The sequence below is a fragment of the Anthonomus grandis genome, chromosome 5, assembly GCF_022605725.1.
Source record: "Anthonomus grandis grandis chromosome 5, icAntGran1.3, whole genome shotgun sequence".
Lineage (NCBI taxonomy): Eukaryota > Metazoa > Arthropoda > Insecta > Coleoptera > Curculionidae > Anthonomus > Anthonomus grandis.
The window spans coordinates 35,986,867-36,001,909 of record NC_065550.1 but is presented as its reverse complement, the minus strand read 5'-3'; the positions used below and the strand labels follow the sequence as shown (position 1 = coordinate 36,001,909).

The 15,043-nt window shown below is 27.0% G+C and overlaps 1 protein-coding gene across 1 annotated transcript in view; it reads right to left on the bottom strand.

The window, feature by feature from the left end:
- The window catches only part of LOC126736225 (metastasis-associated protein MTA1), a 66,218-nt gene that overhangs the window by 25,716 nt on the left and 25,459 nt on the right, over positions 1-15,043 (bottom strand). The window contains exons 3-4 of the mRNA XM_050440484.1: positions 494-609; positions 256-431 (exon numbers count right to left, since the gene is read on the bottom strand). Of these exons, the coding sequence (XP_050296441.1) occupies positions 256-431; positions 494-609 (292 nt within the window). The remainder of the gene's footprint in view (positions 1-255; positions 432-493; positions 610-15,043) is intronic.

Here is a 15,043-nt window from a genome sequence, read left to right as displayed (position 1 = left end):
TTTGTTGTGCTATCTAAAATAATTTCCCTTATATTATTTGTTAAAATAGGTTAAGTAGATTAGCCTTTGGCTAGACTTCGCCTATGTACACTATTGAAAAGTACAAATAAAGCCATTATTTATTTATAAGGTGTTATCGGTTTTGTGATTCTTATATATTTCAATATTCGAAAATTCTTAATGCTAAATGTAATTAGAATATTTGTATTTTTTATAAGCAAATAAACTGTTTTAAAATGCTATCAGAAATCATACTTTGTACCAACTCGTATTTCTCCCTTATCGGCTAAAAGTGTTTTCTGGGCAGGGTCGTAGACTAGGCAGTAAAAGAACATGTCGTCCTTATTGAGGTACGAGGAGAGCGCCTCCGTTTCGTTGAAGAGCGTCACCGAACATTTGCCGCGGATGTGGGTGGCCGGGAGGGTCTCCACCTAAAACAGAAAATTAATTTAAAAAAAAAATGTAAAAAACGCAAAAAAACACAAAGACATACTTGTCGGGTCAAGAAGAGTTCTCTATGTTTCATTTGGTGACGCTGCTTGGGACCCAGCTGCTCGCTGGAAAGTGAAGAATCCGAGACTGGACTACCGTTCGTTTCGTCTAAGGCACCTGGAAACAGAAGCAAAAGCTTTTACTACGAAATAAGTCAAGGTCTCATAGTGCAATCGCTTATCTGGGAATCATGAGTTTTGTGCATCAAATTATTTTAGTTTTGGGAAGTTCTCAAGAGTCAAAAGTACGTTACATTTGCAGGTAGTAGTGAGGACAAAGAGACTAATTGTTAATAAAAAACTAAAAAAGAAATTAGAAGATCAGACAATAACACTATACTACACTATTTAATGCATCTTATTATATATACAGAAAATATCAATTAAAAATGAACACGCTTGAAAGCGTCGTACATCTGCCCTGAGATAAAAACACCCCTGGTTCCCTTCTTTCTTCTAATCGATCGAAGTTTACTTCAATACGGCTTATTATTATTACTCGCTCCCTTTGTGCAACCCCTGGGACTTATTTTATATTAAACGTTATTGTCTTTGTCTCGGGGTGGTTGGAAATAGCGAAATCCGATAGGTTTTGGTAAGCGTTAGTTTTTTTTTTTTTTGGTTATTAAATCTTGTATGGGGTAAAAAAATTAGAGTTTTCGTAGCATTTTTGGGGAACATTCAAGTCATTTCACCTGAGTTTCACTAATGTTTGAATATCCTGAACCACCGCTTAAGGTTCTTGAAACATTAATGAAATCCAGAATTTCTTATTGAAAAGGATTTTCATTTTTACGTAATTAATTCAAAGAATTTTTTATATAACCTAAAAGCCACTTAGAAATTTTTTATTTGCTTCTTTATATTAGTGCAGAAAACTTCTCGAGGATGGATTTTCTTTCGATAACTGGAATATTTTAAAAACAGTTTCAGGCAAATAAAGAGTATTTATTGCCTAAAAATTTCATATATGCACGAATCTTGTATCTCAGACATTTGCTGAGTTAGAGGCAATTTTGTCTACGTAGGTCCAAAAGCTATCAAATTCGATGTTTTCAAATTCACAATATTCTTAACATACAATATCAAGATTTGTATTCAGCATCACATATTTTCGGATACAACTTAGAAAGTACTTAGAATATCTTCATCATTTTTTACACCGATATAGAGGAGTCCTGAGGATATATTTAACGGCAAAAGGGGATTCTCTGTTAAATACTTGCATTGAAAATTCACAAAATGACCATAACTCAAAAACCACTCAAAATACGGTTTTGAAAATTTGTACACACATTCCTCAATTAATTTCATTGGACACCTATTTCAGCGTTTTTAAAAGACATGAAAACATTTTGAGAAAAAAATGTTTTTTGAGAAACATGATTTTTTTTAGCATTGAAAATTCACAAAATGACCATAACTCAAAAACCACTCAAAATACAGTTTTGAAAATTTGTACACACATTCCTCAATTAATTTCATTAAACACCTATTTCAGCGTTTTTCAAAAAAATTAAAACATTTTGAGAAAAAAAATGTTTTTTTAGAAACATGATTTTTTTAGCATTAAAAATTCACAAAATGACCATAACTCAAAAACCACTCAAAATACGGTTTTGAAAATTTGTACACAGATACCTCAATTAATTTCATTAGACACCTATTTCAGCGTTTTTGAAAAAAATAAAAACATTTTGAGAAAAAAAAAATGTTTTTTTGAAAAACACGATTTTTAGCATTGAAAATTCACAAAATGACCATAACTCAAAAACCACTCAAAATGCAGTTTTGAAAATTTGTACACACATTCCTCAATTAATTTCATTAGACACCTATTTCAGCTATTTTTAAAAAAACTAAAACATTTTGAGAAAAAAAATGTTTTTTGAGAAACATGATTTTTTTAGCATTGAAAATTCACAAAATGACCATAACTCAAAAACCACTTAAAATACAGTTTTGAAAATTTGTACACACATTCCTCAATTAATTTCATTAGACACCTATTTCAGCGATTTTTAAAAAAACTAAAACATTTTGAGAAAAAAAATGTTTTTTGAGAAACATAATTTTTTTAGCATTGAAAATTCACAAAATGACCATAACTCAAAAACCACTTAAAATACAGTTTTGAAAATTTGTACACACATTCCTCAATTAATTTCATTAAACACCTATTTCAGCTTTTTTCAAAAAAATTAAAACATTTTGAGAAAAAAAATGTTTTTTGAGAAACATGATTTTTTTAGCATTGAAAATTCACAAAATGACCATAACTCAAAAACCACTCAAAATACGGTTTTGAAAATTTGTACACAGATACCTCAATTAATTTCATTAGACACCTATTTCAGCGTTTTTGAAAAAAATAAAAACATTTTGAGAAAAAAAAAAATGTTTTTTTGAAAAACACGATTTTTAGCATTGAAAATTCACAAAATGACCATAACTCAAAAACCACTCAAAATACGGTTTTGAAAATTTGTACCCACATTCCTCAATTAATTTCATTAGACACCTATTTCAGCGTTTTTCAAAAAAATTAAAACATTTTGAGAAAAAAAATGTTTTTTGAGAAACATGATTTTTTTAGCATTGAAAATTCACAAAATGACCATAACTCAAAAACCACTCAAAATACGGTTTTGAAAATTTGTACACAGATACCTCAATTAATTTCATTAGACACCTATTTCAGCGTTTTTGAAAAAAATAAAAACATTTTGAGAAAAAAAAAATGTTTTTTTGAAAAACACGATTTTTAGCATTGAAAATTCACAAAATGACCATAACTCAAAAACCACTCAAAATGCAGTTTTGAAAATTTGTACACACATTCCTCAATTAATTTCATTAGACACCTATTTCAGCGTTTTTCAAAAAAATTAAAACATTTTGAGAAAAAAAATGTTTTTTGAGAAACATGATTTTTTTAGCATTGAAAATTCACAAAATGACCATAACTCAAAAACCACTCAAAATACGGTTTTGAAAATTTGTACCCACATTCCTCAATTAATTTCATTAGACACCTATTTCAGCGTTTTTCAAAAAAATTAAAACATTTTGAGAAAAAAAATGTTTTTTGAGAAACATGATTTTTTTAGCATTGAAAATTCACAAAATGACCAAAACTCAAAAACCACTCAAAATACAGTTTTGAAAATTTGTACACACATTCTTCAATTAATTTCATTAGACACCTATTTCAGCGTTTTTCAAAAAAATTAAAACCTTTTGAGAAAAAAAATGTTTTTTGAGAAACATGATTTTTTTAGCATTGAAAATTCACAAAATGACCATAACTCAAAAACCACTCAAAATACGGTTTTGAAAATTTGTACCCACATTCCTCAATTAATTTCATTAGACACCTATTTCAGCGTTTTTTAAAAAAATTAAAACATTTTGAGAAAAAAAATGTTTTTTGAGAAACATGATTTTTTTAGCATTGAAAATTCACAAAATGACCATAACTCAAAAACCACTCAAAATACGGTTTTGAAAATTTGTACCCACATTCCTCAATTAATTTCATTAGACACCTATTTCAGCGTTTTTCAAAAAAATTAAAACATTTTGAGAAAAAAAATGTTTTTTGAGAAACATGATTTTTTTAGCATTGAAAATTCACAAAATGACCATAACTCAAAAACCACTTAAAATACAGTTTTGAAAATTTGTACACACATTCCTCAATTAATTTCATTAGACACCTATTTCAGCGATTTTTAAAAAAACTAAAACATTTTGAGAAAAAAAATGTTTTTTGAGAAACATAATTTTTTTAGCATTGAAAATTCACAAAATGACCATAACTCAAAAACCACTCAAAATACGGTTTTGAAAATTTGTACACAGATTCCTCAATTAATTTCATTAGACACCTATTTCAGTGTTTTTCAATAAAATTAAAACATTTTGAGAAAAAAAAATGTTTTTTTGAAAAACACGACTTTTTACCATTAAAAATTCACAAAATGACCATAACTCAAAAACCACTCAAAATACAGTTTTGAAAATTTGTACACACATTCCTCAATTAATTTCATTGGACACCTATTTCAGCGTTTTTTAAAAGACATGAAAACATTTTGAGAAAAAAAATGTTTTTTGAGAAACATGATTTTTTTAGCATTGAAAATTCACAAAATGACCAAAACTCAAAAACCACTCAAAATACAGTTTTGAAAATTTGTACACACATTCCTCAATTAATTTCATTAGACACCTATTTCAGCGTTTTTCAAAAAAATTAAAACATTTTGAGAAAAAAAATGTTTTTTGAGAAACATGATTTTTTTAGCATTGAAAATTCACAAAATGACCATAACTCAAAAACCACTCAAAATACGGTTTTGAAAATTTGTACCCACATTCCTCAATTAATTTCATTAGACACCTATTTCAGCGTTTTTCAAAAAAATTAAAACATTTTGAGAAAAAAAATGTTTTTTGAGAAACATGATTTTTTTAGCATTAAAAATTCACAAAATGACCATAACTCAAAAACCACTCAAAATACAGTTTTGAAAATTTGTACACACATTCCTCAATTAATTTCATTAGACACCTATTTCAGCGTTTTTCAAAAAAATTAAAACCTTTTGAGAAAAAAAATGTTTTTTGAGAAACATGATTTTTTTAGCATTGAAAATTCACAAAATGACCATAACTCAAAAACCACTCAAAATACGGTTTTGAAAATTTGTACCCACATTCCTCAATTAATTTCATTAGACACCTATTTCAGCGTTTTTTAAAAAAATTAAAACATTTTGAGAAAAAAAATGTTTTTTGAGAAACATGATTTTTTTAGCATTGAAAATTCACAAAATGACCATAACTCAAAAACCACTCAAAATACGGTTTTGAAAATTTGTACCCACATTCCTCAATTAATTTCATTAGACACCTATTTCAGCGTTTTTCAAAAAAATTAAAACATTTTGAGAAAAAAAATGTTTTTTGAGAAACATGATTTTTTTAGCATTGAAAATTCACAAAATGACCATAACTCAAAAACCACTTAAAATACAGTTTTGAAAATTTGTACACACATTCCTCAATTAATTTCATTAGACACCTATTTCAGCGATTTTTAAAAAAACTAAAACATTTTGAGAAAAAAAATGTTTTTTGAGAAACATAATTTTTTTAGCATTGAAAATTCACAAAATGACCATAACTCAAAAACCACTCAAAATACGGTTTTGAAAATTTGTACACAGATTCCTCAATTAATTTCATTAGACACCTATTTCAGTGTTTTTCAATAAAATTAAAACATTTTGAGAAAAAAAAATGTTTTTTTGAAAAACACGACTTTTTACCATTAAAAATTCACAAAATGACCATAACTCAAAAACCACTCAAAATACAGTTTTGAAAATTTGTACACACATTCCTCAATTAATTTCATTGGACACCTATTTCAGCGTTTTTAAAAGACATGAAAACATTTTGAGAAAAAAAATGTTTTTTGAGAAACATGATTTTTTTAGCATTGAAAATTCACAAAATGACCAAAACTCAAAAACCACTCAAAATACAGTTTTGAAAATTTGTACACACATTCCTCAATTAATTTCATTAGACACCTATTTCAGCGTTTTTCAAAAAAATTAAAACATTTTGAGAAAAAAAATGTTTTTTGAGAAACATGATTTTTTTAGCATTGAAAATTCACAAAATGACCATAACTCAAAAACCACTCAAAATACGGTTTTGAAAATTTGTACACAGATACCTCAATTAATTTCATTAGACACCTATTTCAGCGTTTTTGAAAAAAATAAAAACATTTTGAGAAAAAAAAAATGTTTTTTTGAAAAACACGATTTTTAGCATTGAAAATTCACAAAATGACCATAACTCAAAAACCACTCAAAATGCAGTTTTGAAAATTTGTACACACATTCCTCAATTAATTTCATTAGACACCTATTTCAGCGATTTTTAAAAAAACTAAAACATTTTGAGAAAAAAAATGTTTTTTGAGAAACATGATTTTTTTAGCATTGAAAATTCACAAAATGACCATAACTCAAAAACCACTTAAAATACAGTTTTGAAAATTTGTACACACATTCCTCAATTAATTTCATTAGACACCTATTTCAGCGATTTTTAAAAAAACTAAAACATTTTGAGAAAAAAAATGTTTTTTGAGAAACATAATTTTTTTAGCATTGAAAATTCACAAAATGACCATAACTCAAAAACCACTCAAAATACAGTTTTGAAAATTTGTACACACATTCCTCAATTAATTTCATTAAACACCTATTTCAGCGTTTTTCAAAAAAATTAAAACATTTTGAGAAAAAAAATGTTTTTTGAGAAACACGATTTTTTTAGCATTGAAAATTCACAAAATGACCATAACTCAAAAACCACTCAAAATACGGTTTTGAAAATTTGTACACACATTCCTCAATTAATTTCATTAGACACCTATTTCAGCGATTTTCAAAAACACTAAAACATTTTGAGAAAAAAAATGTTTTTTGAGAAACATGATTTTTTTACCATTGAAAATTCACAAAATGACCATAACTCAAAAACTACTCTAAATATGGTTTTGAAAATTTGTACACACATTCCTCAATTAATTTCATTAGACACCTATTTCAGCGTTTTTCAAAAAAATTAAAAAATTTTGAGAAAAAAAATGTTTTTTGAAAAACACGATTTTTTTAGCATTGAAAATTCACAAAATGACCATAACTCAAAAACCACTTAAAATACAGTTTTGAAAATTTGTACACACATTCCTCAATTAATTTCATTAAACACCTATTTCAGCGTTTTTCAAAAAAATTAAAACATTTTGAGAAAAAAAATGTTTTTTGAGAAACATGATTTTTTTAGCATTGAAAATTCACAAAATGACCATAACTCAAAAACCACTCAAAATACGGTTTTGAAAATTTGTACACAGATACCTCAATTAATTTCATTAGACACCTATTTCAGCGTTTTTGAAAAAAATAAAAACATTTTGAGAAAAAAAAAAATGTTTTTTTGAAAAACACGATTTTTAGCATTGAAAATTCACAAAATGACCATAACTCAAAAACCACTCAAAATACGGTTTTGAAAATTTGTACCCACATTCCTCAATTAATTTCATTAGACACCTATTTCAGCGTTTTTCAAAAAAATTAAAACATTTTGAGAAAAAAAATGTTTTTTGAGAAACATGATTTTTTTAGCATTGAAAATTCACAAAATGACCATAACTCAAAAACCACTCAAAATACGGTTTTGAAAATTTGTACACAGATACCTCAATTAATTTCATTAGACACCTATTTCAGCGTTTTTAAAAAAAATAAAAACATTTTGAGAAAAAAAAAATGTTTTTTTGAAAAACACGATTTTTAGCATTGAAAATTCACAAAATGACCATAACTCAAAAACCACTCAAAATGCAGTTTTGAAAATTTGTACACACATTCCTCAATTAATTTCATTAGACACCTATTTCAGCGTTTTTCAAAAAAATTAAAACATTTTGAGAAAAAAAATGTTTTTTGAGAAACATGATTTTTTTAGCATTGAAAATTCACAAAATGACCAAAACTCAAAAACCACTCAAAATACAGTTTTGAAAATTTGTACACACATTCCTCAATTAATTTCATTAGACACCTATTTCAGCGTTTTTCAAAAAAATAAAAACATTTTGAGAAAAAAAATCTTTTTTGAGAAACATGATTTTTTTAGCATTGAAAATTCACAAAATGACCATAACTCAAAAACCACTCAAAATACAGTTTTGAAAATTTGTACACACATTCCTCAATTAATTTCATTAGACACCTATTTCAGCGTTTTTCAAAAAAATTAAAACATTTTGAGAAAAAAAATGTTTTTTTAGAAACATGATTTTTTTAGCATTAAAAATTCACAAAATGACCATAACTCAAAAACCACTCAAAATACAGTTTTGAAAATTTGTACACACATTCTTCAATTAATTTCATTAGACACCTATTTCAGCGTTTTTCAAAAAAATTAAAACCTTTTGAGAAAAAAAATGTTTTTTGAGAAACATGATTTTTTTAGCATTGAAAATTCACAAAATGACCATAACTCAAAAACCACTCAAAATACGGTTTTGAAAATTTGTACCCACATTCCTCAATTAATTTCATTAGACACCTATTTCAGCGTTTTTTAAAAAAATTAAAACATTTTGAGAAAAAAAATGTTTTTTGAGAAACATGATTTTTTTAGCATTGAAAATTCACAAAATGACCATAACTCAAAAACCACTCAAAATACGGTTTTGAAAATTTGTACCCACATTCCTCAATTAATTTCATTAGACACCTATTTCAGCGTTTTTCAAAAAAATTAAAACATTTTGAGAAAAAAAATGTTTTTTGAGAAACATGATTTTTTTAGCATTGAAAATTCACAAAATGACCATAACTCAAAAACCACTTAAAATACAGTTTTGAAAATTTGTACACACATTCCTCAATTAATTTCATTAGACACCTATTTCAGCGATTTTTAAAAAAACTAAAACATTTTGAGAAAAAAAATGTTTTTTGAGAAACATAATTTTTTTAGCATTGAAAATTCACAAAATGACCATAACTCAAAAACCACTCAAAATACGGTTTTGAAAATTTGTACACAGATTCCTCAATTAATTTCATTAGACACCTATTTCAGTGTTTTTCAATAAAATTAAAACATTTTGAGAAAAAAAAATGTTTTTTTGAAAAACACGACTTTTTACCATTAAAAATTCACAAAATGACCATAACTCAAAAACCACTCAAAATACAGTTTTGAAAATTTGTACACACATTCCTCAATTAATTTCATTGGACACCTATTTCAGCGTTTTTAAAAGACATGAAAACATTTTGAGAAAAAAAATGTTTTTTGAGAAACATGATTTTTTTAGCATTGAAAATTCACAAAATGACCAAAACTCAAAAACCACTCAAAATACAGTTTTGAAAATTTGTACACACATTCCTCAATTAATTTCATTAGACACCTATTTCAGCGTTTTTCAAAAAAATTAAAACATTTTGAGAAAAAAAATGTTTTTTGAGAAACATGATTTTTTTAGCATTGAAAATTCACAAAATGACCATAACTCAAAAACCACTCAAAATACGGTTTTGAAAATTTGTACCCACATTCCTCAATTAATTTCATTAGACACCTATTTCAGCGTTTTTCAAAAAAATTAAAACATTTTGAGAAAAAAAATGTTTTTTGAGAAACATGATTTTTTTAGCATTAAAAATTCACAAAATGACCATAACTCAAAAACCACTCAAAATACAGTTTTGAAAATTTGTACACACATTCCTCAATTAATTTCATTAGACACCTATTTCAGCGTTTTTCAAAAAAATTAAAACCTTTTGAGAAAAAAAATGTTTTTTGAGAAACATGATTTTTTTAGCATTGAAAATTCACAAAATGACCATAACTCAAAAACCACTCAAAATACGGTTTTGAAAATTTGTACACACATTCCTCAATTAATTTCATTAGACACCTATTTCAGCGTTTTTCAAAAAAATAAAAACATTTTGAGAAAAAAAATGTTTTTTGAAAAACACAATTTTTTTAGCATTGAAAATTCACAAAATGACCATAACTCAAAAACCACTCAAAATACAGTTTTGAAAATTTGTACACACATTCCTTAATTAATTTCATTAGACACCTATTTCAGCGTTTTTCAAAAAAATAAAAACATTTTGAGAAAAAAAATGTTTTTTGAAAAACACAATTTTTTTAGCATTGAAAATTCACAAAATGACCATAACTCAAAAACCACTCAAAATACAGTTTTGAAAATTTGTACACACATTCCTCAATTAATTTCATTAGACACCTATTTCAGCGTTTTTCAAAAAAAATAAAACATTTTGAGAAAAAAAATGTTTTTTGAAAAACACGATTTTTTTAGCATTGAAAATTCACAAAATGACCATAACTCAAAAACCACTCAAAATACAGTTTTGAAAATTTGTACACACATTCCTCAATTAATTTCATTAGACACCTATTTCAGCGTTTTTCAAAAAAAATAAAACATTTTGAGAAAAAAAAATGTTTTTTGAAAAACACGATTTTTTTAGCATTGAAAATTCACAAAATGACCATAACTCAAAAACCACTCAAAATACAGTTTTGAAAATTTGTACACACATTCCTCAATTAATTTCATTAGACACCTATTTCAGCGTTTTTAAAAGAAATGAAAACATTTTGAGAAAAAAAATGTTTTTTGAGAAACATGATTTTTTAGCATTGAAAATTCACAAAATGACCATACCTCAAAAACCACTCAAAATACAGTTTTGAAAATTTGCACCCACATTCCTCAATTAATTTCATTAGACACCTATTTCAGCGTTTTTCAAAAAAATTAAAACATTTTGAGAAAAAAAATGTTTTTTGAAAAACACGATTTTTTTAGCATTGAAAATTCACAAAATGACCATAACTCAAAAACCACTCAAAATACAGTTTTGAAAATTTGTACACACATTCCTCAATTAATTTCATTAGACACCTATTTCAGCGTTTTTCAAAAAAATTAAAACATTTTGAGAAAAAAAAATGTTTTTTTGAAAAACATGATTTTTTAGCATTGAAAATTCACAAAATGGCCATAACTCAAAAACCACTCAAAATACAGTTTTGAAAATTTGTACACACATTCCTCAATTAATTTCATTAGACACCTATTTCAGCGTTTTTCAAAAAAATAAAAACATTTTGAGAAAAAAAATGTTTTTTGAAAAACACAATTTTTTTAGCATTGAAAATTCACAAAATGACCATAACTCAAAAACCACTCAAAATACAGTTTTGAAAATTTGTACACACATTCCTCAATTAATTTCATTAGACACCTATTTCAGCGTTTTTCAAAAAAATAAAAACATTTTGAGAAAAAAAATGTTTTTTGAAAAACACAATTTTTTTAGCATTGAAAATTCACAAAATGACCATAACTCAAAAACCACTCAAAATACAGTTTTGAAAATTTGTACACACATTCCTCAATTAATTTCATTAGACACCTATTTCAGCGTTTTTAAAAGAAATGAAAACATTTTGAGAAAAAAAATGTTTTTTGAGAAACATGATTTTTTAGCATTGAAAATTCACAAAATGACCATACCTCAAAAACCACTCAAAATACAGTTTTGAAAATTTGCACCCACATTCCTCAATTAATTTCATTAGACACCTATTTCAGCGTTTTTCAAAAAAATTAAAACATTTTGAGAAAAAAAATGTTTTTTGAAAAACACGATTTTTTTAGCATTGAAAATTCACAAAATGACCATAACTCAAAAACCACTCAAAATACAGTTTTGAAAATTTGTACACACATTCCTCAATTAATTTCATTAGACACCTATTTCAGCGTTTTTCAAAAAAATTAAAACATTTTGAGAAAAAAAAATGTTTTTTTGAAAAACATGATTTTTTAGCATTGAAAATTCACAAAATGGCCATAACTCAAAAACCACTCAAAATACAGTTTTGAAAATTTGTACACACATTCCTCAATTAATTTCATTAGACACCTATTTCAGCGTTTTTCAAAAAAATAAAAACATTTTGAGAAAAAAAATGTTTTTTGAAAAACACAATTTTTTTAGCATTGAAAATTCACAAAATGACCATAACTCAAAAACCACTCAAAATACAGTTTTGAAAATTTGTACACACATTCCTCAATTAATTTCATTAGACACCTATTTCAGCGTTTTTCAAAAAAATAAAAACATTTTGAGAAAAAAAATGTTTTTTGAAAAACACAATTTTTTTAGCATTGAAAATTCACAAAATGACCATAACTCAAAAACCACTCAAAATACAGTTTTGAAAATTTGTACACACATTCCTCAATTAATTTCATTAGACACCTATTTCAGCGTTTTTCAAAAAAATAAAAACATTTTGAGAAAAAAAATGTTTTTTGAAAAACACAATTTTTTTAGCATTGAAAATTCACAAAATGACCATAACTCAAAAACCACTCAAAATACAGTTTTGAAAATTTGTACACACATTCCTCAATTAATTTCATTAGACACCTATTTCAGCGTTTTTCAAAAAAATAAAAACATTTTGAGAAAAAAAATGTTTTTTTGAAAAACACGACTTTTTACCATTAAAAATTCACAAAATCACCATAACTCAAAAACCACTCAAAATACAGTTTTGAAAATTTGTACACACATTCCTCAATTAATTTCATTAGACACCTATTTCAGCGTTTTTCAAAAAAATAAAAACATTTTGAGAAAAAAAATGTTTTTTGAAAAACACAATTTTTTTAGCATTGAAAATTCACAAAATGACCATAACTCAAAAACCACTCAAAATACAGTTTTGAAAATTTGTACACACATTCCTCAATTAATTTCATTAGACACCTATTTCAGCGTTTTTCAAAAAAATAAAAACATTTTGAGAAAAAAAATGTTTTTTTGAAAAACACGACTTTTTACCATTAAAAATTCACAAAATCACCATAACTCAAAAACCACTCAAAATACAGTTTTGAAAATTTGCACACACATTCCTCAATTAATTTCAAGAATATTATCCAAAATTCAACCATTCTTGTACCTTAGAAACTTTTTGACTTAGAGCCAATTTTGTCCTCAAATTTAAAATTTTAAAACACATATTCCAACAATCAATATCAAAATCCTTTAGCTGACACATTTTTAGTTATAACTCAGGAATCACTGAAAAGTCTTTCATATAATTTTTAACGCACAAACAGAGGCATTCCAGAAGACGATTTTTAGGGCATAAACGTAGTCTTGTATTAAGGATTTACATTACTTAGGGTGATTTCGATTGGGGGCATTCTTTGGTAATCTTATCACCGAAAGGCAGATCAATTATTCTGAAAGACTTGAAAGTTAGACATTCACCATAAAAATTTTACATAAACATCCCAGAAATGTTCTAGGATTCTAGGAATATATTGTAAAATTAAGTGTATAGAGCAACTGACTTATTTTTTATCTTTCAATGCTCATACCACTCCCCCCCCCCTTTTGCAGGCACAAGAATAACATTTAAATCCACAGATTAATTAAAAAATCTAAAAAAATAAAATAAAAATCTAAATATCAAAAGGCGGCCTATAAATTTAATTAAACTTTTTGTGTAACTGGTGAAAAACGACCTCCGATCCTCCTCGCGTCCCGGTCGGCGGGGGTCCCGGACGGGGGATGAGGAGGGCTCGGCGGGAGGGAGGACGGGAGGCCGAATGAGAGGGTGGTGGGCCAGATCAATATGTAAGAATGCAGACTGCGGGGGTGATGGTGTATATCGCCATCAGGCTGCCGGATGCCGGGGATGAAATGATGTTAATCCTCCTCCAGCATCCCTCGCCACCCCACACTGCTGTCCTTTGTCTGCATAAAAGCCATGTTTGTTTTTGGTGGGATGCCCCGGTGGCTTATTATTTTTTAATTACTTGCTTTATATACAGGGTGTCAATTTGAAAACTTGCCACCCCCCTTATTATCTCGACACAGGTTAGGGTTTTATAAAATCGCTAGGACACGTCAATTTTATTAACGAGGGAGAACAATTCTTATGTAGAAATCACTTTGATTCTTTCAACCCTCTCCCTCTCGAAAATCTTAACAGGGGTTGAAGGATACCTCATTTGAAATGACTTTTTATTCATTATATTTTGACACCTTATTTTTTAAATTTCAGTGCTGCGTTGCCAAGTAAGGGTTATTTAAACATTGTAAATTACTTATTATTACACATTATTCTTGTAAGTGTTTTAATTACGGTAAAGCTAAGACTTGTATTGGGACATGTTTTTTTAGGATAGTAAAATGTTTTATTAAATCAATACATTTATACTCATATTACTCATTAATCATTTTACTAACCTATTGACTTACTGGTTTTTTTTCAAGAGAACAGGTGCATTTATAACCGAAAGGGTTTATCAGTCCGGCAAATTCTTTTGGTCATAAATGATAAAAAATTTTTTTTCTTTTTTCTTCTTTGGAATTGGCCTAAATACAGTAATAATGATATAACTGTATATAAAGGCAAGGCAATAAAAAGACGTTCTAGACAGTTAAATATCAAACGGCATTTGATTATATTCAAAATTGTCTAAAATTTTCCTTACTTAGTTATAGGACACAAGCATAGATACACGCACTCTGTGAAGTTTTGTATATACCAATGAGCACTAGTTTTAACACTAGTAAGAAAACAAATTTATTTTTCTCGTAAAAGTTCGCCCATTTATTCAGTAGGCCGAGTAAGAGACTAAAGGATCTGTAATCATCCTGGACAAACCTTCCACTTCCCTTATAAATTAAGGCCCCGGATTCTATTCTAATCTAATTCTAACATCTAACATTCTTTTTAATAGTATAGTATTAATTAATAAGACAGTTATAACGTCATACCCAACAAAATAAGTGATATGATCCGAAATTTAAAATATTATTTAGTGATGTTTCCGACCAGTCAATGTCAATGAG